The sequence below is a fragment of the Triturus cristatus genome, chromosome 7, assembly GCF_964204655.1.
Source record: "Triturus cristatus chromosome 7, aTriCri1.1, whole genome shotgun sequence".
Taxonomy (NCBI): Eukaryota; Metazoa; Chordata; class Amphibia; order Caudata; family Salamandridae; genus Triturus; species Triturus cristatus.
This window is the reverse complement of record NC_140590.1, coordinates 1,262,985,697-1,263,012,710: the sequence shown is the minus strand read 5'-3', so window position 1 is coordinate 1,263,012,710 and position 27,014 is coordinate 1,262,985,697. Positions and strand designations below refer to the sequence as shown.

Sequence of the window (27,014 nt, the reverse complement as noted above, 5' to 3'; positions counted from 1 at the left end):
TTTGTAGACAAGCACGCCGTCGTGCATAAAACTAAACATTTGTATTTGAAACTATGCTTGTTTTATAGTGTATATGGGCTCAGTGCTGCAGGCATTTTTTTTAGTTGTAACTTCTGCCCTTATTAATTCACAATAAATGTCACATTATATTCCGAGTGTGTAAGGATAGCAGGATGAGCTGAGATAACAATTACGTGCTGACATTATACTATCACACCTGATGTAATCTGCGAGTTTTGCGAGCATTGGAATGGAGTGATTTGGGTCGTAATTACTATCGCAGCTGATGTTAGCAGCGAGCGTGAAAATTCCTGATTTTGTAGACAAGCACGGCGTCGTGCTTAAAACTCAGCATTTGTATTTGCAAATATGCTCGTCTTATAGTGTATATGGGCTCAGTGCTGCAGGCAGTTTTTTTAGTTGTAACTTCTGCCCTTATTAATTCTCAATAAATGTCACATTATATTCCAAGTGTGTAAGGATAGCAGGATGAGCTGAGATAACAATTACGTGCTGACATTATACTATCACACCTGGTGTAATCTGCGAGTTTTGCGTGCATTGGAATGGAGTGATTTGGGTCAGAATTACTATCGCAGCTGATGTTAGCAGCGAGCGTGAAAATTCCTGATTTTGTAGACAAGCACGGCGTCGTGCTTAAAACTCAGCATTTGTATTTGGGAATATGCTCGTCTTATAGTGTATATGGGCTCAGTGCTGCAGGCAGTTTTTTTAGTTGTAACTTCTGCCCGTATTAATTCTGAATAAATGTCACATTATATTCCAAGTGTGTAAGTATAGCAGGATGAGCTAAGATAACAAGTACGTGCTGACATTACACTATCACACCTGATGTAATCTTGGAGTTTTGCGAGCATTGGAATGGAGTGATTTGGGTCCGTAGTTTTAGTGTACGATGGTCCATTTCTGCTATTTATTTTGTTGTAATTTATTTTTCCGGAAGAGTTGTTCTGCTATTTAGGTCGTTGTATTTATTTTACTAGAAGGGTTTAGCTGTCTTCATTTTGCGGCATTGGAATGGAGGGATTTGGCTCGTAATTACTATCGCAGCTGATGTTAGCAGCGAGCGTGAAAATTCCTGATTTTGTAGAGAAGCACGCCGTCGTGCTTAAAACTCAGCATTTGTATTTGAAAATATGCTCGTCTTATAGTGTATATGGGCTCACTGCTGCAGGCAGTTTTTTTAGTTGTAACTTGTGCCCTTATTAATTCTCAATAAATGTCACATTATATTCCAAGTGTGTAAGGATAGCAGGATGAGCTGAGATAACAATTACGTGCTGACATTATACTATCACACCTGATGTAATCTGGGAGTTTTGCGAGCATTGGAATGGAGTGATTTGGGTCGTAATTACTATTGCAGCTGATGTTAGCAGCGAGCGTGAAAATTCCTGATTTTGTAGACAAGCACGGCGTCGTGCTTAAAACTCAGCATTTGTATTTGGGAATATGCTCGTCTTATAGTGTATATGGGCTCAGTGCTGCAGGCAGTTTTTTTAGTTGTAACTTCTGCCCGTATTAATTCTGAATAAATGTCACATTATATTCCAAGTGTGTAAGTATAGCAGGATGAGCTAAGATAACAAGTACGTGCTGACATTACACTATCACACCTGATGTAATCTTGGAGTTTTGAGAGCATTGGAATGGAGTGATTTGGGTCCGTAGTTTTAGTGTACGATGGTCCATTTCTGCTATTTATTTTGTTTTAATTTATTTTTCCGGAAGAGTTGTACTGCTATTTAGGTCGTTGTATTTATTTTACTAGAAGGGTTTAGCTGTCTTCATTTTGCGGCATTGGAATGGAGTGATTTGGCTCGTAATTACTATCGCAGCTGATGTTAGCAGCGAGCGTGAAAATTCCTGATTTTGTAGAGAAGCACGCCGTCGTGCTTAAAACTCAGCATTTGTATTTGAAAATATGCTCGTCTTATAGTGTATATGGGCTCACTGCTGCAGGCAGTTTTTTTAGTTGTAACTTGTGCCCTTATTAATTCTCAATAAATGTCACATTATATTCCAAGTGTGTAAGGATAGCAGGATGAGCTGAGATAACAATTACGTGCTGACATTATACTATCACACCTGATGTAATCTGGGAGTTTTGCGAGCATTGGAATGGAGTGATTTGGGTCGTATTTACTATTGCAGCTGATGTTAGCAGCGAGCGTGAAATTTCCTGATTTTGTAGACAAGCACGCCGTCGTGCTTAAAACTCAGCATTTGTATTTGAAAATATGCTTGTCTTATAGTGTATATGGGCTCAGTGCTGCAGGCAGTTTTTTTTAGTTGTAACTTCTGCCCTTATTAATTATCAATAAATGTCACATTATATTCCAAGTGTGTAAGGATGGCAGGATGAGCTGAGATAACAATTACGTGCTGACATTATACTATCACACCTGATGTAATCTGCGAGTTTTGCGAGCATTGGGATGGAGTGATTTGGGTCAGAATTACTATCGCAGCTGATGTTAGCGGCGAGCGTGAAAATTCCTGATTTTGTAGACAAGCACGGCGTCGTGCTTAAAACTCAGCATTTGTATTTGGGAATATGCTCGTCTTATAGTGTATATGGGCTCAGTGCTGCAGGCAGTTTTTTTAGTTCTAACTTCTGCCCGTATTAATTCTGAATAAATGTCACATTATACTCCAAGTGTGTAAGCATAGCAGGATGAGCTAAGATAACAAATACGTGCTGACATTACACTATCACACCTGATGTAATCTTGGAGTTTTGCGAGCATTGGAATGGAGTGATTTGGGTCCGTAGTTTTAGTGTACGATGGTCCATTTCTGCTATTTATTTTGTTTTAATTTATTTTTTCGGAAGAGTTGTACTGCTATTTAGGTCGTTGTATTTATTTTACTAGAAGGGTTTAGCTGTCTTCATTTTGCGGCATTGGAATGGAGTGATTTGGCTCGTAATTACTATCGCAGCTGATGTTAGCAGCGAGCGTGAAAATTCCTGATTTTGTAGAGAAGCACGCCGTCGTGCTTAAAACTCAGCATTTGTATTTGAAAATATGCTCGTCTTATAGTGTATATGGGCTCACTGCTGCAGGCAGCTTTTTTAGTTGTAACTTGTGCCCTTATTAATTCTCAATAAATGTCACATTATATTCCAAGTGTGTAAGGATAGCAGGATGAGCTGAGATAACAATTACGTGCTGACATTATACTATCACACCTGATGTAATCTGGGAGTTTTGCGAGCATTGGAATGGAGTGATTTGGGTCGTAATTACTATTGCAGCTGATGTTAGCAGCGAGCGTGAAATTTCCTGATTTTGTAGACAAGCACGCCGTCATGCTTAAAACTCAGCATTTGTATTTGAAAATATGCTCATCTTATAGTGTATATGTGCTCAGTGCTGCAGGCAGTGTTTTTAGTTGTAACTTCTGCCCTTATTAAATGTCACATTATATTCCAAGTGTGTAAGGATAGCAGGATGAGCTAAGATAACAAATACGTGCTGACATTACATTATCACACCCGATGTAATCTTGGAGTCTTGCGAGCATTGGAATGGAGTGATTTGGGTCCGTAGTTTTAGTGTACGATGGTCCATTTCTGCTATTTATTTTGTTTTAATTTATTTTTCCGGAAGAGTTGTACTGCTATTTAGGTCGTTGTATTTATTTTACTAGAAGGGTTTAGCTGTCTTTATTTTGCGGCATTGGATTGGAGTGATTTGGCTCGTAATTACTATCGCAGCTGATGTTAGCAGCGAGCGTGAAAATTCCTGATTTTGTAGACAAGCACGCCGTCGTACTTAAAACTCAGCATTTGTATTTGAAAATATGCTCGTCTTATAGTGTATATGGGCTCAGTGCTGCAGGCAGTTTTTTTAGTTGTAACTTCTGCCCTTATTAATTTGAAATAAATGACACATTATATTCCAAGTGTGTAAGGATAGCAGGATGAGCTGAGATAACAATTACGTGCTGACATTATACTATCACATCTGATGTAATCTGCGAGTTTTGCGAGCATTGGAATGGAGTGATTTGGGTAGTAATTACTATCGCAGCTGATGTTAGCAGCGAGCGTGAAAATTCCTGATTTTGTAGACAAGCACGCCGTCGTGCTTAAAACTCAGCATTTGTATTTGAAAATATGCTCGTCTTATAGTGTATATGGGCTCAATGCTGCAGGCAGTTTCTTTAGTTGTAACTTGTGCTCTTATTAATTTGAAATAAATGACACATTATATTCCAAGCGTGTAAGGATAGCAGGATGAGCTGAGATCACAATTACGTGCTGACATTACACTATCACACCTGCTGTAATCTGCGAGTCTTGCGAGCATTGGAATGGAGTCATTTGGGTCCGTAGTTTTAGTGTGCGATGGTCCGTTTCTGCTATTTATTTTGTTTTAATTTATTTTTCCGGAAGAGTTGTACTGCTATTCAGGTCGTTGTATTTATTTTACTGGAAGGGTTTAGCTGTCTTTATTTTGCGGCATTGGAATGGAGTGATTTGGGTCGTAATTTTAGTGTACGATGGTCCGTTTCTGCTTTTGGGCTTATTTTTATTTATTTTCCCGGGAGTTTGGCTGTTTTTACTTTGCGGCATTAGAATGGAAAAGACCTTTCGCATCACTCTGTGTCTTCATTTGCATGTCTTTGAAGCTGGGAACGAAGAGATTATAATCTATACTGCCCATCTCAATGTACTTAATTATCTTGGCCTGGTTTCGGTTCTCAGCTGTCACAAACAAGCTGACACTTCACACCATACCAGACTTTCTGTCTTCCGATTTTTTTACCCTTTTCACACATTATTCCCAATTGAAGGGGACTGCGAAGTGGCTGTGTGCGCGTAGCGTGGATGCGGGTAGGAAACCCTTGAATAATAGTGTACATGGGCGCACTGCTTCAGGCTCTTTTATAGTTGTCCCTTGTGCCTTTATGAATATATAGCAAATGGCACACCATGTACTGACTTCGTAAGGATAGCAGGATGATTTGATGTGTGAATGAAGTCCCGTAAATATACGATCATACTTGATATCAGCAGCGAGCGTGAAGCGTGTTGATGTGTAAAATGGTATACATTTGCCCAAAACAAACGTTTCTTATTTACAACTGTGCTTGTGTTATAAGGAACATCACTTTAGCCTTTGGTGCTGTTTTGTTGTTGTAACCACATGGGCTCACTGTTTTCGGGTGTTTTATACTTGCAAGCTCTAACTTTATCAATCCCTCTCGAATCTCATCCCATGTTCTAAGTATGTAAAGACGGCAGGATGATTTCATGTTACAATTTCGTGCTGTAACTATACTATCGCAGCTGATGTTAGCAGTGAGCGTGAAAATTCATCATTTTGTAGACAAGCACGCCGTCGTGCATAAAACTAAACATTTGTATTTGAAACTATGCTTGTCTTATAGTGTATATGGGCTCAGTGCTGCAGGCATTTTTTTTTAGTTGTAACTTCTGCCCTTATTAATTCTCAATAAATTTCACATTATATTCCAAGTGTGTAAGGATAGCAGGATGAGCTGAGATAACAATTACGTGCTGACATTATACTATCACACCTGATGTAATCTGCGAGTTTTGCGAGCATTGGAATGGAGTGATTTGGGTCGTAATTACCATCGCAGCTGATGTTAGCAGCGAGCGTGAAAATTCGTGATTTTGTAGACAAGCACGCCGTCGTGCTTAAAACTCAGCATTTGTATTTGAAAATATGCTCGTCTTATAGTGTATATGTGCTCAGTGCTGCAGGCAGTTTTTTTAGTTGTAACTTCTGCCCTTATTAATTCTCAATAAATGTCACATTATATTCCAAGTGTGTAAGGATAGCAGGATGAGCTGAGATAACAATTACGTGCTGACATTATACTATCACACCTGATGTAATCTGGGAGTTTTGCGAGCATTGGAATGGAGTGATTTGGGTCGTAATTACTATCGCAGCTGATGTTAGCAGCGAGCGTGAAAATTCCTGATTTTGTAAGCAAGCACGCCGTCGTGCTTAAAACTCAGCATTTGTATTTGAAAATATGCTCGTCTTATAGTGTATATGGGCTCAGTGCTGCAGGCAGTTTTTTTAGTTGTAACTTGTGCTCTTATTAATTTGAAATAAATGTCACATTATATTCCAAGTGTGTAAGGATAGCAGGATGAGCTGAGATCACAATTACGTGCTGACATTACACTATCACACCTGCTGTAATCTGCGAGTCTTGCGAGCATTGGAATGGAGTGATTTGGGTCCGTAGTTTTAGTGTGCGATGGTCCGTTTCTGCTATTTATTTTGTTTTAATTTATTTTTCCGGAAGAGTTGTACTGCTATTCAGGTCGTTGTATTTATTTTACTGGAAGGGTTTAGCTGTCTTTATTTTGCGGCATTGGAATGGAGTGATTTGGGTCGTAATTTTAGTGTACGATGGTCCGTTTCTGCTTTTGGGCTTATTTTTATTTATTTTCCCGGGAGTTTGGCTGTCTTCACTTTGCGGCATTGGAATGGAAAAGACCTTTCACATCACTCTGTGTCTTCATTTGCATGTCTTTGAAGCTGGGAACGAAGAGATTACAATCTATACTGCCCATCTCAATGTACTTAATTATCTTGGCCTGGTTTCTTTCGTTTTTTAGCTGCCACAAACAAGCTGACACTTCACACCATACCAGACTTTCTGTCTTCCGATTTTTTTACCCTTTTCACACATTATTCCCAATTGAAGGGCACTGCGAAGTGGCTGTGTGCGCGTAGCGTGGATGCGGGTAGGAAACCCTTGAATAATAGTGTACATGGGCGCAATGCTTCAGGCTCTTTTATAATTGTCCCTTGTGCCTTTATGAATATATAACAAATGGCACACCATGTACTGACTTCGTAAGGATAGCAGGATGATTTGATGTGTGAATGAAGTCCCGTAAATATACGATCATACTTGATATCAGCAGCGAGCGTGAAGCGTGTTGATGTGTAAAATGGTATACATTTGCCCAAAACAAACGTTTCTTATTTACAACTGTGCTTGTGTTATAAGGAACATCACTTTAGCCTTTGGTGCTGTTTTGTTGTTGTAACCACATGGGCTCACTGTTTTCGGGTGTTTTATACTTGCAAGCTCTAACTTTATTAATCCCTCTCGAATCTCATCCCATGTTCTAAGTATGTAAAGACGGCAGGATGATTTCATGTTACAATTTCGTGCTGTAACTATACTATCGCAGCTGATGTTAGCAGTGAGCGTGAAAATTCATCATTTTGTAGACAAGCACGCCGTCGTGCATAAAACTAAACATTTGTATTTGAAACTATGCTTGTCTTATAGTGTATATGGGCTCAGTGCTGCAGGCATTTTTTTTAGTTGTAACTTCTGCCCTTATTAATTCTCAATAAATGTCACATTATATTCCAAGTGTGTAAGGATAGCAGGATGAGCTGAGATAACAATTACGTGCTGACATTATACTATCACACCTGATGTAATCTGCGAGTTTTGCGAGCATTGGAATGGAGTGATTTGGGTCGTAATTACTATCGCAGCTGATGTTAGCAGCGAGCGTGAAAATTCATGATTTTGTAGGCAAGCACGCCGTCGTGCTTAAAACTCAGCATTTGTATTTGAAAATATGCTCGTCTTATAGTGTATATGGGCTCAGTGCTGCAGGCAGTTTTTTTAGTTGTAACTTCTGCCCTTATTAATTCTCAATAAATGTCACATTATATTCCAAGTGTGTATGGATAGCAGGATGAGCTGAGATAACAATTACGTGCTGACATTATACTATCACACCTGATGTAATCTGCGAGTTTTGCGAGCATTGGAATATAGTTATTTGGGTCCGTAGTTTTAGTGTACGATGGTCCATTTCTGCTATTTATTTTGTTTTAATTTATTTTTCGGGAAGAGTTGTACTGCTATTTAGGTCGTTGTATTTATTTTACTAGAAGGGTTTAGCTGTCTTTATTTTGCGGCATTGGAATGGAGTGATTTGGCTCGTAATTACTATCGCAGCTGATGTTAGCAGCGAGCGTGAAAATTTCTGATTTTGTAGACAAGCACGCCGTCGTGCTTAAAACTCAGCATTTGTATTTGAAAATATGTTTGTCTTATAGTGTATATGGGCTCAGTGCTGCAGGCAGTTTTTTTAGTTGTAACTTGTGCCCTTATTAATTCTCAATAAATGTCACATTATATTCCAAGTGTGTAAGGATAGCAGGATGAGCTGAGATAACAATTACGTGCTGACATTATACTATCACACCTGATGTAATCTGCGAGTTTTGCGAGCATTGGAATGGAGTGATTTGGGTCGTAATTACTATTGCAGCTAATGTTAGCAGCGAGCGTGAAAATTCCTGATTTTGTAGACAAGCACGCCGTCGTGCTTAAAACTCAGCATTTGTATTTGAAAATATGCTCGTCTTATAGTGTATATGGGCTCAGTGCTGCAGGCAGTTTTTTTAGTTGTAACTTCTGCCCTTATTAATTCTGAATAAATGTCATAATATATTCCAAGTGTGTAAGGATAGCAGGATGAGCTAAGATAACAAATACGTGCTAACATTACATTATCACACCTGATGTAATCTTGGAGTCTTGCGAGCATTGGAATGGAGTGATTTGGGTCCGTAGTTTTAGTGTACGATAGCTCTAAAATTTACAAATGCGAGACCTGTTGCATTGTAAATGCTTGTTTGATTTGCTGCCCCTTCTGATACAGCCACACAATGAACCAACGAAATAGGCTTACCACAATGAATGCCGGTCAGGAGGTAACTGGTATGCTCCCCAATTTCCTGGTCACATGCTATAGCCTTGGGTTGAAAGAGGGGTTCCATATTCTTCATTTCTCGTAAGTGCCCCTGAAGAGGCGGGAGCTCCTCTGTCAGCAGGTCTGACTTGTTCCAGTTCTGTAGCCCACTTGCAATGCGAGGAACCAGGTGGTTACACTTTGGCACTTTATGACCTGTTGGTGATGAGCAAGACTTGGTAAGGTCTTTACCACAGTGGCTGATATAATGACTTCCTCTGGCAAATCGTGATGTGCAATGAAAGAAAGTTCTGGAAAACGTTGGCAATACTTCAAAGAAGTATGGAAAATGATTGTATGCGTGTATTGAATGTATTGGCACTGGTGTGGTGTTCTGACACTGAACTCCTATAATATAATGCCACAACTTATCAGGAAGGATGACCAGATTCCACTACACACATGGTAGTATTTGGGTACAGTAATGTTTACGAAAAGTATCTCAGACTGCATATTCTGGGAAACAGTCTTTCAAGGTGAATCAAAGTTCAGAGGCTGAAGTGATACGCTCAAGTTAGACCACTCAAATCCTCTTTCCATACATATTTTTGATATTTTATTCCTCAAAGTTGCATTAAAGTGTTTCACTTTGCCGGAGGACTCAGGATAGTAGGTTACAATGGAAAGCTGTTCAATATCTATGTCTTTGCACAGGTTCTGGAGTATAGATGACACAATGAGGTCCTTTATATTGACTCAAATCTGTATTGGAATGCAAACCTGGGCATAAAGTCTTGAATCAGTCTTTTGGTCACAGTAACAGCATCTGTATAGACAACGGCTAAGCTTCCACCCACCCTGAAAACATACAGACCATAACCACTGCTCAATAGGTATCTGATGAAGTCAATTTGTATGCAAATGAAGGGGACCAAAGAAGGGCCAAGGTGATCGGCATAGGTTGTCTTGACACTCTTACCAAAACTGGAATGACTACTGCAGTGCGATGGAGGGAAAATAAGGTGCCAACCAGTGGGTGTTAGCGGCATGAATCTTGCCATCCCTACTTTATCTGTTGTTTCAAACACCTTTTCTGGTTTTGATTTTAATATAGTTCTTAATTGTTTTTCTCTTTGTAATGTAGGGAGATACATTTTTCTACCTGTTTTTTTCTGCACTGCGCAGTAACACCTGATTTAGAGTTGCCCAGTATTAAAATGTGAAATAAATCAATATGTTGCACTGTAAGGTGTAAGACCTCCAGTGGAGTGAGGAGCTCTGTGATAATTGCTCTCACAGGACACTCAAGTCAAGAGTCCAGGCCTTGGAGATCAACTCCCCTTCATGGGTGAGACAAGTATTTCTCCTGCTATCCATCAATGCCATGCCTTTGTTGGGGATATAGCACACAACTGCTCTTGTGGGCCTGTTAGATGTGGGTAACACCACAGTCAGTCGGTTGGGAGAGATCACTTCTTTGTCATTCCCTGGGGTCTGCTTTGCAGTATTATTGCAACCATTCTGTCTGAACAGTGAGTGTAGGGTCTCGGGTATACCTGTCTTGATTCCCTAAGCTTTGACAGAGACCTGCTGGGTGTGGGGAGCACCCCAATCCAGGAGGCAGCAAGTGGTTGAATGTCAGTTGATGGGGAAATACTGGCACCCCCCCGGAGCAAAATAATGAAACTCACCAGCCTTAGGGGCTCTCAGACTGCTTCTTCCCAGAGTGACAGGTTTCTGGGTGCTATATACATTTAGTAATGCCATGTCAGTGGAACTAGAATAAGGCACCAAGCCAAATATGGCTAACAGGGATGTGTAACATGCCAATTATAAATGGCTAGATATGGGTAGACCAGAAAGGCTGGCTCGGCACTGTGTAAGCAACGTGCAAAACCAGATAAGGAAACTTATGATGACGTCAGGACAAGGAGAGTGACCTCTAAGGCTGATTCAGAATAGCTGCTGGAAGCTTGTCCAGGCAAGGTCAGATAGGAAACCCTTTGAAGCTCTGGGCCTCATGTTAGTGTGAGTGCATACATATGAATTTAAAAGGATATACATATATATTTTGCAACAATTCTCCCTTTTGGATAGACCTATCCAACATTAGTGTAAAACCAAAATATATATATGTATATATGAAGGAAACATTAGTTACATATCTTTGGATGGCATTACACCAGTGTTTGCATAAAATGCATATATTGTCACATTGATACATTCTGATGAGATCATTAGTATATCAGCAGGCTGTTGTGATACCGGCAGCATACTCATAATTAAGTGTCCATTCAAATATTATATTCTCTGTGCAATGCATAAGGCTACATTGTCACTTAGTCACTCTGTTCCCGGGCACTTTCTGCAAGAGTCAGTAATTTAAAGGCAGGCAGTGAGTGGTCATCTGCTTCTCCTCCTGGTCTGCAGTCATCTTGTTCAGGGGCGGTTTCACAGACCTGCCCTGCGTTGTCCTCATCATGCAGACCTTCACCTTTCTTCGAGACTGCGTTGTGTACTTCACTCAACAGCATCAGTTTATGACACGTCCCTCTGACACTTTATGATGGGCCCTCATGGATCGTAGAAATGGTCTGGTCTGTCCTCTTCTTGACTGCTGCGTTGCGCAGGTCCTCTGGTGACAGATGGTCATCAATTTCTGGTACTGTCCTCTCAGGCTTTGGGGTGCTGCCCTCCATTTTGTCTCCTCAATCCATTCATGGTGTTGGTTCACCGTCTGTGGTTCAGTCCACCTAGAACTAAAAGAAACAGCTTTTATTTTTCTCACCATGACCATATCTCTTTGCCACATTGCAGGCAGTACTAAAGTCAGAGTATCAGGCCTGCTCAGTCAGTTGCCTTTACTAATAATCTGTTTTTTTAATTGTTATTTTGGAGCTCATTTACTCCTCCTGGCCTCAAGTTGGAGGGTGGTATGGGGTATGCATGTTATACTTTATTCCCAAAAGCAGCCTCTTTAGCATAAATGTAGTCACTAAGTGATCTCCTTCTATCACTATTTATGCCCTGGTGGGTCCTAACCTTGGAGAGCTGGCTTTCCTGAAGCACTGTGCCCCAGTTGCTGCATCATTCTTCCCTGTTGGACACACCTCCATTCATTTTGAAAACGTATCCACCCAGACCAGTAAATATTTAAATCCATTCACTGGGAAGCAACATGCATCTGTGCATTCATCCTCCCTTGTGCAATATCGGATGGTCCCTGCTCCAGTCTTGTAACGGAAAGGAACATACTGCGTGGGGGCACAGGCATCTCATCCTGGTATGCCCATTCTCTCTTCATTATTTGGCTCACATACATCATCAATCCCCCCCTTTATGTTCATCTGATGTTGCAGACCATTGTGCATCCTTTACATTAGCTTGCAACATCAGAGCATGTTGGTTGGAGCTCTTACATGCTTATTAATCAGGTAGGTCTGCTGGATCTGAGGAAAGTACTCTTAATTGAATGGTTGGCCCTTGCTGAGTGCAAAACTTGAACTCTGTCACTTATTTTGAACCTGTGTCCTGCTAGTAGGTTTTTGGAATTACTGCGGCTTTGTGGAGGCGGACACCTCTTAGACCTTTTGTGGTTGGTGACAATGGATTGTGTTTTTTTGCTGTGCTTGTTTGTAGTTGGGGCTGTTTTGTGATGATTGATGACTTTTCAGTTATATGTATGTGTGTGTTTTTTGTGATTGTTCTTTTTGTTTGAGATTACTAATGTCTATGAATGGTGAGGCTGAAGGTGAGTAATCATTGAGCTCCAGGTCATGGCTGGTGTAGTTGCATTTAAGGATTGGCCATAACGTATGATGGTTTCTGTAGTTACATGTGCTGGCTGGTGTAGTACTCTTGCAGCAGTTGGTACAATTTCAGGTTTATGGTAAGCACAGGTGAGCACTCTGTGCACCTCTCTATGTAGCAGTCTGTAACTACATGTGATGGTGGTTACTGAAATTGAATTTGGTAACATTTGGCACCTTTGCATATTGTTGAGGTCAGTGGGATGTGAATGCAATTGTGCTGATGAACGTAGTTGGCGTAGTGGCACATTGTTTAAATAGCTATCTTTCATTGCAGTGGTGCAGTTGTATAGAGTTGATCAAGTTCTTTGCACTTGTGGTTATTTTAGCTAAACACAGTTCAACGCCAGCTTTAGGGTGATGCTAGCGGTGCCACAGCACTGGGCGCAACCTCAGTGCGTCATTTGAGCTCTGAAATTGGTACAAGCCCCATCGCCCAAAAGCCGGCACAGTGAACACCATTGCCTCTCTTTTATTTCCACAACATTGATGTTTGTGGAAATACAAGAGGGACAAGGGTGTTTACATGCTGATGCTTGGAAGATGACAGTATTGTTGCCGACCTGTGCGCTGCCTTTCTTTTATGGACACCTGCTTTATGGCGAGCCACAGAAAAGCTGTTCCTGTCTTGATTCATTCCTTTACTGATGAAGCAGACAGAAACAGCTGTGTTAAAAATGATTACACATAAGTACAGATAAAGTTCCATTTAAGTACCATGTTGAGGCCTTTTCAGAATCTTAAAACCTGAACAAATAGTTAGTATTTATCTCTGTGTAATGTGGTTACCCTGGTTCCCATACTTCATGTTATGCACTACCCCTGCTTTATCACTTGGCTAGCTAAACTGAACACAGGAGTGCAGCTTCCATTGGTGCAGTAGCACCGGGCCCACTGAACCCTGATTATTGCTCTATTATATAATTCAAACAACCGGTACCAATTTTAGGCAAGATATGAGAAGCTGGCAGAGATCTTTGTGTGGCTATCATTTTTGAGGGCATAATAACAACGGCATCAGAACTTTGGTGGTTAACACACTTAATGGATGGATCTGTGACAGGCCCCGAAAAATCAAACATTTTTTACTAGACCTGCAGGTCTAGTAACTTGAATAATCTACTTGACACAATTCTAGTGGACTTGATCCATAAACTGGACCCATTATGCCATCCTAAGCAAATACTTTATTATAAGCCACACTTTTCTTCATGAACGCACTTGAGAGCACCTTCCAATATGCGAGTTCAGCATTCCTGCTGTACATAAAAACTATTTGGTTAGATTTAATAGACTAAACATTTGCTTCATGCATAATAATAATCATTCCCACCTATAGGGTACAGATTACCCTTGACTTTCCTCTTAGTTCACTAATAGCATTGTCATCAAGGCAGGGGCAGCAATGCTCCCCAGTTCCCCTTTAAAAACTCACTTTAAATAAATATATTACTAAAGCATGAGGTGGTAGTGCACTGGCATTTACAGACAGCACATTTTTAATTTAAATTGTCAAAAACGTTCCTACTAACATGCAGTTTTACTTATAAATCTATATAGTGTATAAACAATAATCTTTGGCACTTAGGTTTCAGCAAACATATTCATCACTTGCACATCACCAAGTGAAGTGGTCTGATTTGTTTTCAAGCTATTAAAATATTTTTTTTCATCACACAGAAATATAAAACAAGGGCTTTCATAACTACTGAAATGTAGTTTGCAATGTTTGTACAGTTCACTTTTTAGCTATTTAAATGTCTGTTAGAATAAAACAGGCCACCCTTTTTGTACAGCACGCTTGTCAGACAGTTCACTTTACATAATCCTCAAACTTTGCAGTCACAGAAAGAAAATTAATTGTAGATATAAACTGACTTTTTACCTCTGTCTCCAAACACAGTATAACTGTGACAATATAAAAACAAGATTTAAAGGCATCTTTAATGCCCCTTCACTTTTTGAGTGAACAGAGCAGCTGCTGTTTGTCAGCTGTAGCTCCTAAATATAGCTGGCCCTGATCAAATCTGAGTGGGCAAGTAGATTTGGGGAGGCATGTGTGATTTGTCGAGTCACAGTTCCGACTCATGATAAAGTAACAGACTAGGGTTTATGTTCTCGCTGCAAAGCACAAAGTGTAACATGCAGACCACACATTTGTATTTTGTGTGGATAGCTCAGTGTGTTATTGCTTTTGTCACAGATTCTTTTGTTATATGCAGTTCATAAGTTACAAGCCTTCTAATAAGCACATTTGCCTATGAACAGGTATCAAAGGGCTGCATGCAAATTGCAAGGCATAGGTGTAGAAGCCTATTGTTTTTCTCATCAATTTTGTGTTATTCCAAGATTGCTAAAAATGTTTCTTTGGGTAGTCATACAATTGGAATACTATGACACCCTCAATCCCTGTGTTATGTTTCAAATCCTTTTTAAGTTTATGGGGTGGATCTACTAACACGTTGTGCCTGGTTTGCATCACAAAGGTGGCACAAACCTTTCTTCTCTTTTTTAGTTGCATAGGAGGGAGTTAACACCACTTTCAATTAACATAACAAGTGAACAAATGTAGTCATGCAATAAAGCCATGACTACTAGATGGAGTTAAAGGGTTTTATTACAAACTCAGAAACAGACTGAAATAAATGAGTCTCAGAAGCAAATTATAAAAGTATAATATCACTAGAATGAATCAGAATCTCCCAATGACGTTCAGCCTAAACAATAAGAAGCACACCAAAAATTCAGTGGCTGCAATACAAAAGAGGAGCAAAAGGATCAGAAGATTAAACTGCAAGGTTTGATCCTCCTGCCCAGTCATTAGTAGCTCTAAAGAAATCTAACTTATCCTACTTCATCCTGAAATAGGGAAATCTTGATTAATCTAGCGAGGCAAGGAACAGGGGTCAGCATTATGGAGTCTTGCGTAAAGTACTATAGATTGTATAGCATGAAGCCACACAGTGAGAGGAGTAGCGAAAGAGGTCTGCACCTCATGAAATCCCAAGGGGTTCTCCTCTCTAGCTAACAATACAACACCTATTAACACACATAGGGGGAGATTTACTAAGATTTTACGCAGTGTTTGCATCACAAAAGTGACGCAAAACAACGCAAAATCATTTTTTCCTTCTTTACTTTCCAGCGCTAAATAATAACATACAAGTAATGTGAATTGCGCTGCTTCACATTACTTTGGGCAATGGAGCATACCAAGGGTGGTACATGGGCGTTCCCATGCAACCACCCAAGGTTTCTCATGCTAAACACAATTTACTAAATACACTAGATTGGGTTTACCTTGAGATAACTGATCCTTTTTAAACTAGGCGCAAGGCGCAAGGAAGGAGAAATGCTTTCATTTCTCCTTCCTTTTCAGACTTTGCATGTGGCCTGCACTGTGCAGCATGCACACAAAATGGGAAAAGCTTTCCATCGTGGCTAGGCATAGTATTTTTTTAACAGGAATGGAACCCTTCCTGTACAAAACCTATGCTAGACTCACACACACCCTAGCGCTATGGCGCTAATGTGGTGTGTGGCGCAAAGCAGCTGTAAACAGCAATGGGGCAAGGGAAAGGGAAGGAGAGAGCCATATCTTTGAAAACATGGTGCTCTCCTGCTCCTTCCCTGTCGCGCAGTGCAGCCTCGCTGGAGGCTGTGCTGCTTTGCGTGGAGATTTGGTAAATCTCCCCCAAAGTATTCAAGGTAACCAGCATCATCATCTCCAGTGCATTTCCATCTTCCTTGGTAGAAACTGGCAACATTCAGCTCTTCTCCCACACCTTCAATTGGATACATATGATTGACCTTGAGCATCCTTTCTCTGCCATGAGAACTCGTCTCCTACTTCGCAAGGTCGTCTTCTTCTTGCCAATAGTTTCATCCCATACCTTACTATTTCTACAAGTAAACAATGCCTTTTCTCTAACTAATAAAGCCTGGTATCTGCACCTGCAGAGGAGATATAATGCAAGCAAAACAATTCTCATGTGAACTTTTAAACTTAAGGCCTCTAATTATGCTACGTTAGCACAGCAGTTAAAGTGCACTTGACATTTGAATATAGATATACGCACATTCACAATTAGTACATGTGAATATTATGTGAAATAAAATCATTTATTTTTTGTTATATCATCTTATAAAGCACACAGCTACATAAAAAGGGTTCCAGTTGAAATAAAATCATGGTTACATATAACTGTGTCTTACATCCTAAAACATTTGTATAGCTATGAACGAGAACTAGATGTTTTATGAGAAATCTTAAACATTAATATGCACACATTAAATGATTCTATTATGGTTCTATTATGGAATATTTCAAAAATACATTTGAAACCTCATTGGTTATTAAAATGTTAATCCACACAGAGTATAGACTGTGCCAATCTGCACAAATCAATGTAAATAAGTCATGTGTAAGGGTGGAGCCAAAATTAAGATACTCTAATCCCCTTTCTGATAGCGAATCAAGCCATCACATTTAATCTCCAGATCTTAGCAGATAACCGATGAAAACCTCATGATTTTAATTGCCTTTCGTTTGAGACGTCTAGACGTTTCATATCATCATCATATTTGCTCTGTTCCTTGTCTAGTTCCATATCAGATCTTTCTTTTCACTCCCTTTTTTTACTTTCACGCTTTTATACACCTTAAAATGCACCACTACAACTATTGCACAAAGAGCAATAATCCCAAGAGATTTCTAGATAGAACCCACCATTCCATTTCCCACCTATTCAAACTAGTTTCACACTGTAATAACTCCATTTCTAATTGCTTCCCATGCACCTGTCGCTGTCTAACCACTCAAATGTCTCTGTAAGTGAGTAATATTCTTGATATACTTCTGTAAATCCTTGCTGTTATCAGGAATGTAAGTACAACACTGCTGAACTTTTAACATTCTGCAGACTCCGCACTCTTTTGCAAGAAGAATGCCTAACACAAGTCTATTCTGCAAAACCATTGACCTAATAGCAATCATTTCAGTAGATTCAAGCAACAAAGCTCCTGCAGTACTAGTAGACATCTTATCAACTATAATATCATTCAGTATCACCTTTAATTTTGGGATAGTTGCACCAAAAATATCTCCCACGATTTCTCCAGCACAAGCTCCTCTTTTGGGTCTATTTGTTTGTTCCCACACAGGATGAACAAAGTTCTCTACATGATATATTTTGGAGATGTTGAAGCACACACTTTAGCCAATCTGGTTTTCAGCGTTCCATTGACTTACTCCACAATGCCAGAAACCTCAGGTCGGTAACTGCAATGTAGTCTCGGCTCCACTTGTAATGCTGCACACAATGTTCTCAGGACCTCATTTTTAAAATGAGTTCCTTGTTTTCACTTCAGAGAAGTCAGAAATCTAAACCTGGGAATAAGTTTCCTCAACAACAGCTAAGCTACAGTGATACTGCCACTTCTCCTAATCAGGTAAACTTCAACCCAATGTGAAAAAATGCATATCACCACCAGGACTTATCTCAGCCCATAAAACACGTCATCTCAATGAATTCTAGCTGCATCCTGTTAAAGGGACTTCCTGACCTCTCTATGTAACTCAGTGTGACTGCAGTCCTTTTCCTTACATTAATCTGTTGACAAACGACAAACCTGTGACACCTAGCTTCTACCATCAATCTGAACTTGGGATTGAACCACATCTGTTGAAAAAACTGCACCATGTCATCTCTGCCCACATGCATTGGTCCATGATAATGCATAGCCATAGGTGAAAACAAACTGTTAGGCAACACAGGTTTTCCATCTCATGAAACCCAAATGTCGTCATCTCTTTTACAAAACCTGCCTTTACCTAACTCTGCTGTTCTGTCTCTGTCACTTCTTGCAACCTCTTAACTTCTTCCGAAGTATTAGCAATTGTTAGCAAAAGATTGTAATCAGTTTTGTTTGCTCCCTCATTGGTACACATCTCATTAAAAGTACAAGCGTTATGAGTACAGTAGTTTGCTACTTTATTGGCATATCTATTGCCAACGGTCCCATAATCATCTCCCTTGCAATATGCAGAACATTTCACTACGCAACTTGCGCAGGCAACTGCAAAGCCTCTAACAGCTTCTGTAATTTTTCTCCATTGTGAATGGGGGAACCTGATGAGGTCATGAACCCCCTTTGAGACCATATTTGTCCAAAGTCATGCAGGACACCAAAGCTGTACTGACAATCAATGATAATCATCACCTTCAACTGGTTTGAAACACAGCATGCTCTGGTAATGGCAATCAATTTAGCTACCTAAGTGGAGAATACTTCATGTAATCAGGCAGCCTCCACTTCTCCCAAGACAGTACAGACTGCATAGGCACCTCTCAGAGTTCACTCTTGGTTCCGCAATCATGAGCCATCCACAAACAGTGCATAATCAGATTCAGGTAGTGGTTCATCTTGTATATCTAGTCTTGACTTGGTGTACCGTTCAGTAACATTGAGACAGTCTTGTTCTACTTCATCAGAATCAACATCAAAATCAGGAAGGGGCAGGGTTCAAAGCAGTACAACGCTTTAAAATGCCATTTTCCACCACAAGCATAATTTGCTTGTACTTAGTGAGGCGGCTATACATAAGGTGCTGTGTGCGAGTTCTAGTCAACAGAATTTCAACAGTCAAGGGGTGACCCATCACACTGCTCTCATAGCTCTTGATACTGACACCTGTGGCTACCATGGATTTTAGACATCCAGGCAACGCTGCGGCTATGGCATCTAATGTAGCTGAAATATAGGCAACAGGCCTTCATGCACCTCTATGACTTTGTGTTAACACTGAGAGAGAGCAGCCCTTCCTTTCACTGCAGAAAAACTAAAACGCTTTATTGTAGTCCGGCTTTCCTAGAGATTGTGCATGGCAGAGGCTTTCTCTCAGTTCCAAGAATGCAACCAAACAAAAATTGTCTCACGGCACTAGATCTGACACAACCTTGTTTGTCAGCCTCTGTAAAGGCTTAGCCAATAGGGAAAAGTTGAGAATCCACTGACGACAGTAGCCCATCATTCGCAAAAACATACTGACTTCCTTCTGAGTCATTGGTGGATTCATCTGCATGAATGCCGAGATTCTCTCCTGCAACATCTTCCATGCATCTCTCACATTGTGATGTCCTAGATATAGGATTTCTGTCAAACAGTACTGCAACTTATTCGGGGTCACTTTATGTTCATTCTCGGACAAATGGTTCAGCAATACATCAATTTTGCAAACTTTTTGACTGTTTGATGCAATCAGTAGGTCATCAATATACTGGAACAACACTGAATTGCAGTGCATGATCAAAGACTCCAGATTCTTTTACAAGATCTGGTTGAAGATGGAAGGACTCTCTGTATACTTTTAAGGAACTCAGCACCATATCAAAACACAACTGTCAAACAGGAAAGCAAAGAGGAAGTGGCTGTCCTCGTGCTACGGCATGGGGAAGAATGCCTGACAAACATCAATGACAGTGAAACCATTCATCTTCACATGGAATTTGGAATAATATCTCAGCTGTATTTGGTGCTACGGACAACAAGGAACTACAATCGATCAGGTTCTTGTAGAGTACGGCTAATCACCCGTAAGAGTTTCAAGGCCCGGGGGGGGGGGTTGGGGGGGGGGGGGGGGGGAGAGGGTTTTTGCAGTTAGTCAAATAGCCAGGTCTTAAGATCCTTCCTGAATTGAGGCCCCATTGATCTTTCTCAGATCCTGTACAATGGGGTACTTACTACATGGTTCCTGCAGGCCCATAATGCGTGAGTTACAGGAACTTCCCATGATCTCTTTAAAGTTCCCTTGTTAGATCATCTTCTCAATTACCGGAGTAATACCAGCAATTGTTTCAGGGGTTAAATTGTACTTCAGTGCTCTTGGGCACTCAACGTTAGGCTTTACTTGTATACGAACAGGCTCAATCCTTTAATGAGTCCATTGTCCTTCCCTGAAACATCCTAAACTTCCATCCTCACCACATCTCTGAGATCTAAGGGCAACTCATCACCTGTCAACATTGGGGAAATTGTAACAGCTAAATTCAGATTTACAATCTAGAAAGCAATGTCCCCACCCTTTATCTGTAGTTCTGTGCCTCTTGGTGTGCAGTAGATTATACAATTTAACCTACGCAACAGGTAGCATCCCAAAAGACACACAGGACTTGAATTGTACACCACAAATGATGATTTTTAGCAAAGGACCCGATTTTTACAGGTACCTCTTCTGTCAATGGAATTGACATCTGCTTATTTGCCACTCCTTCAGCTTGGATTCTTCTTCCAGAGAGAGGTGGGTTTGGAAGCTCCACTGTTCTCACAGTAGAGCGGGTAGCACCAGCGTCAATCAAGAATGTCACAGGGTGGCTATCTACTTCAGCATCTACAAATGTGCTACTCTGGTCTACCTCAAAGATTGCACCAAGTGCACAATCTTACTCCCCTCTCAGACACTGTTAGGAGAACTGATCTGAATCATATCTTCTGCCGTCTCAAATACAGGAAACAGCTGAGCTATGTTTTGGTTCTGGAAAGAATTCAGATTTTTTATCTGAATCTGATTTGAATTAAATCTAGGGTTATTGACAGTTTGCTGTGGCATTGAGGGTTGTGGGACTTGCACCATTGGACCTTCAAACACATTGAAATTCTGGGGCCTGGGTCCATTTTGTGATTGCATAGGGTTACCATTCTGAAGCTGAGTAAACCCTAAATTTTGTCATTGATTAGCTGGATTAAGATGACATCTTGCTTCCAGTGCCCCAAACTGTTATAGTAGTGGCATGTATTAGACTTTTCAAGTTGGCTAGATCGATCCCGGTACTCAGGTCAATAGAAATACCTCAACCTCTTCCTTGTGACTGAAAACCTCCACCACCTTGTATCATAGAAGCTCCCTGCTGAGAAACACCGTGCATAGGGGCTACATTTCCCATTAAGGGCTGATTCAGGTTACTGAGCAGCCTTCATTCACACAATCATCAACTTTTCCTTGAGCCTCTTCTGTTTCATCTCAATCTCATCATGACTGCACTTGGCATAACGTAAAATCTCATCAATTGACTTATTCTTCCAATATATTAAATGCTGTTGAATCATTGTACAGATTTCACATCTCCATCCTGTCGCAAACCTGGACTCAAACTGTCCCATATACTTAGATTTCAACATCTCCATTCCGCTACACTGCTTAAAACCCTGCAACATTCTCTCATAGAATGCATGGACCATCTCCTTATGTTCTTGGATCGTCCTGTCAATCATAACCCAGTACATATCCTGTGGTGGCACCTTAGCTTTTAACCAAGTCAGCACTTGGTCATACTTTTTCATTACAATAGCTGATGGGCCAAGTGTCACTGCATGTCTTTCCGGCTCCCTTTCAGGCCATTCTGTGGCTATTTTGCATGCAGCCCACAAATCACTTGGAACAACAGTGTCAAATGAGGAGTTCAGATCAGTCCACAGTACCTTTGACATTTTTACAACTCGATCAACCTGTTTGTACCACTCCACATGCTTCTCTCTCAATTGTGGAAAATCATTTGTGAATCACGCAGGATCACGTCTTCTCCAAGGCAGATGAACATAACCTCCGCTAGGTTCTTCCCATAAGGAGAAGTGTGGCACTTGCTTCCTTTCTTCCTAAAGGCAGCTGTTCTCCCACAGATCTCTTGGGGTGCTCCCTCCTTGACCACTTGTCCTCCCATTTATCTAAAGTATTCCAAATCCAAATACTCTGTATCAACTCTTGAATTTACATTTTCAACCCTGGTACTCTCATGTTCTCTATATTCTGATCAGAGAATGAGTGTCAGTGGCTCTTTTGTAAATCCTTTGTCTGTTCCAAATCTGCTTTTACCTTTTGACTAGGTCGATTAGCTCACCATGAGCTTGCCTTTCTCGTCTAGTAACTTACTTGCTTATCAACAATAGTTAATTTGGCTGTAAAACATCCATTCGGGCTAATTCAAGACTCCCACTTCTCATTTCATCCAGCTCCAGTTTCAATTTGACAACATACACCAAATTTACCTTCTGAGTTAACCTGGTTGTTCCATGACTCAGCTCTGTACTTCCGCTTCCATTTGACGCTTCATTAAAAGTTTTCAATGACTCATCCAATTCTTAGACTACTCCCCAGGAGCTGTGGTTATTCCTCCCTCTCTAGGTGTACTACTATTTGCATTTGGAGGTGGCTCCCATGTAATGTGTCAATGTCAGGCAATCCCTGGAATGTCTTTAAATGTCCAAATCCAGTTTGATTCATTGATGAGTTTGCTGTTAGACCACAAGGTGAACTCGCATTCATTGGAACTAAGGGAACAAATCCTCCTGATCCTGAACTCATAGGGGTATTCCATGAAACCTGAGGTTTAGCTGAAAGAGCAGGATTATGTCTCACATTTCCTGCTAAATTAGGATTGTATACAGGAACCACTGGACTGATAGTAACCGAAACAGTAAGTGTGTCTAGAGCATTGAGAGCTGTGGAGGTGCTAGGCGCACACATCCATGTGCCCCACCCCATCATATTTTGATTCAGATTCACAGGAATAGCCTCCATCGTACTGGAATTCACATTTACGGGGCGGACTACTCCCGTCTGACAACTCACATTATTGCTCCCCCACTCATCATGTCAGGCTCATTGTACAGAGGTGGACGATCTGACAATAACACATCCAAAAGACTATCACTCGTGTCAATATCACTATCCTCTTTCCTGATCCTTTTAACTTGTCTCTATTCACCTTTTTTACCCCTTTCTCACTTTCTTGGCCGGTCAATGCAGGGTACAACTTCGCTACCTCTATCATGTCCGTTCTCCACTTTTTCTGTTTTGCATCACATCTAGCATCAACGTATGTATGCATTGGCTTTCTAGCCCTACCCTGATAGCTCTAATTTTCGCTGCCATTTGCCATGTTCCCATGCATTTTGCGCTTCACACTGTGTAGGATTAGGTAGCGGTTTCGTCTCATATAAATTTCTTCTAAAATTTTCAATGATTATCACATTAAATGTACCAAAGCATGTAAACTCCAGTGCACATTCTTTTCTGTGATCTTGTGTCATTCACTAAGCCAAATACATGTGTGAAGCCCTACACCTATCGCATATAATGACCTCCCTATCTTCAGGTGGTGCCTCTTATTTCTCTCTGACGTGTATTTTCCCACCTCCCCTCCCCTCCCCAAATCATGTAACATTTTAAAACCTTTCATTTTTACCGTTTTGTTAGCAATAGAATCAGAATATTTTCAACCCAGAAACAATGTTTTTCTCCACAAATCTCGTACCAACTCACCGATTTTTCAAAACCACACACTGTGACACCAATCTCGCTCCTCGCAGCGGATCAACCTCCTTTACAATTTCCATAAACTCTCTTTCTTCCTCAATCCACACAAACACCTGTATTACAAATGACTATCAACAACAATTGTCTGCTTTCCTAAAGAAATCAACAGAATGCAATAATTCAAGAAGTGTTTCTATTCTGACACACCTTCGAAATGAAACCTCAAACTGCAGGGAATCACCCTGATCAGCATAACTTCCCTCTCAGCAAAAGATTCTGATCATACCTCACTGTCACACATAAAGATAAGTCCCTATCTCAATCGGGCCATTGACGACGTCTCACGACAACCCCACAAAACTCTAGCAGACAATTACAATACAGTGTCTTCTACACTTTTTAATATCATCCTGGGAGCTTACATCACGTTGGACCTGATAACAAATTCAACTTAACACCACACTCATACAACATTCAAACAACTCTGCTAGACATCATATCATTCTCATATGACCTGAAGCAAAGTGTAAGCCACTGCGACACGCAACCCTAATAATACTCACTCCTCCACTGTTACAACTCTTCTTCCAAACCACTGAATCTTCCCTGATCCTTCAAATTGGAACATGAACTCTAGGGATTGTGATTTGGGTTTTCCCTAGTCTAGGATATATTTTCTACCTCCCTCTACTTCAAGAGCTAACCATCCTCACTCTGCTACCATCTGAGAAAACTCTGCTACCGTAGATTTTTCTCCACTTTGGTCCGTGGACCTTTTATTAGTTGCATGAGAGGTAAGAGGGAGTTAGCATTACTTTCAATTACCCTAAAACATTAACAAATATAGTTATGCAATAAATCCAGGACTACTTGATGACTTGAAAGCAATTTATTACAAACTCAGAAACACACTGATAAAGATGAATTTCAGAAGCATATTGTAAAAGTATAACATCACTAGAATAAATCAGAATCTCCTAATTCAATTCAGCCTGAACAATAAGAAGCCCAGCAAAAACTGAGTGGCTCTATACAAAAGACGAGGAAAAGGATCTGAGGATTAAACTGCGAAGTTCGATCATCCTGCCTCATCATTAGTAGCTCTAAAGAAATCCAACTTATCCTATTCTATCATCAAATAGGGAAATCTTGATTAATCTAGGGAAGCAAAGAATCGGTGTCCGCATTATGGAGTCTTGAATAAAGTGCTTGTATATCATGAAGTCACACAGTGAGAGGAGTAGCAAAAGAGGTCTGCACCTCGTGAAATCCTAAGGGTCTCTCGTCTCTAGCTAACAATACAGCACCTATTAATGCACAAAGTATTCAAGGTAACCGGCGTCATCATCTCCAGTACATTTTCATCTTCCTTTGTAGAAACTGACAACATTCAGCTCTTCTCCCACACCTTCAATTGGGTTAATTCTATCGGCCTTGAGTATCATATCTGTGCCATTGGAACTCGTCTTCAACTTTCTTAGCTTGTCTTCTTCTTGCCAACAGTTTACTCCCATACCTTACTATCGCTACAAGTAAACAATGCCTCTTCACTAACAAAGAAGCCTTGTATCTGCACATGAAAAGGAGAGAACATGCAAGCAAAACAAATCTCATGTGAAATTTTAAACATTGAAACTCAGAAACTAAAGGCCTCTAATTATGGTAAGTTAGCACAGCAGTTAAACTGCACTTGACATATGAATGTTGATGCACGCACATTTACGATTGGTACATGTAATGAATATTACGTGAAATAAAATCATGGTTACATATAACTGAGTGAAATCTTAAAACATTTGTAGAGCTATGAACGAGAACTACATCTTTTAAGAAAAATCTTCAACATTAGTATGTACACATTAAATTATTCTATTATGGTTCTTGTTATGATGTTACTAGCGCGTGATAGCGAACGCGCTCGAGCTCTCCTGCGCGAGAGCTTCCCAGTTCTCTCTCCCCCCATTGGTTGCCACAACGTTCCGAATGCCTAGGTGTTCTTGTCCCCAACTGTCAACCGTCTTTCCCTTCTGCGGAAGAGACGCCCTTCCCGCACCTCTGTGGGGCTGTATTGAATAAAGCTTCTAACAACTAAAGCGTTTCATCTCCGTTTCTACAAGTGGCGACGAGCGGACTCAATCTCATGAGAAGCAGACAACCTTTGAGCAAAGACTTGGGTTGGATGCCAGCTTCAAAACAATTGGAATGGTCGCCAGAAACCATAAGAAGAAACATTGTCAAGGCGCAAAAGTGTTATAAAGATTGGTATGATTCAAAACATGGAGTGAAAGGACACTCGTTTAAAATAGGTGATCTTGTTAAAGTTCGCCTTGAAAGGAAAGTCAGGAAGGGAGAAAGCCGATTCACTGCCCCCCTTAGAATATGCAAACTTTACAACAATGCTGCAAGACTCAGTGATGGCAAAGTCTGGCATATGAATAGGTTAGCCAGATGTCACCACGAAGCCAAACAAACGAATGGATTTCATAGAGATAGAATGAGTAAAGACTTATGGGTTGATTATGGTGAAGACACGAATGTCCATGTACCTATGTCAAGTAACGGGTTGGCACAAGATCACACATCGGGCACTGACTCCTCAGATTGTCGCACGTCGGACCAGTTTGTGGATGTGTGTCCTCGCACACCGACGCTCAATCGGAGTTGCGGAGGCGATTCACATTCTGACTCTGAAGTTACATCTGACGGTCAGTGCCACAGTGGAAGGGTTGATAGAACTCGTAATGATGCTCACTCAGACTCAGATTGTGTGTGTGACCCTCATAGAGTTAAGGGCAGGTTTGGCAGAACTATCAACAAGCCAAAACGTTATGATGATTTTGTTTGTGATTAACATTGTATAGTTATACTCTATATTGCATGGGACATGTAATGTCGTTTAAGCATTCAAGAGAGGAAGATGTGTTATGATGTTACTAGCGCGTGATAGCGAACGCGCTCGAGCTCTCCTGCGCGAGAGCTTCCCAGTTCTCTCTCCCCCCATTGGTTGCCACAACGTTCCGAATGCCTAGGTGTTCTTGTCCCCAACTGTCAACCGTCTTTCCCTTCTGCGGAAGAGACGCCCTTCCCGCACCTCTGTGGGGCTGTATTGAATAAAGCTTCTAACAACTAAAGCGTTTCATCTCCGTTT

The 27,014-nt window shown here is 40.7% G+C and overlaps 1 protein-coding gene across 6 annotated transcripts in view; it reads left to right on the top strand.

Annotated features, from left to right (window-relative positions):
• Positions 1 to 27,014, top strand: part of LOC146811779 (CD276 antigen-like) — a 296,310-nt gene that overhangs the window by 103,203 nt on the left and 166,093 nt on the right. For 2 of the 6 annotated variants that reach the window (XM_085618766.1, XM_085618765.1), the window contains one exon: positions 25,370 to 25,528. The exons of the other annotated variants lie outside the window; for them this stretch is intronic. In XM_085618766.1, the coding sequence (XP_085474892.1) occupies positions 25,526 to 25,528 (3 nt within the window). In that variant the 5' untranslated portion in view covers positions 25,370 to 25,525. The remainder of the gene's footprint in view (positions 1 to 25,369; positions 25,529 to 27,014) is intronic. 6 annotated transcript variants of the gene reach the window in all.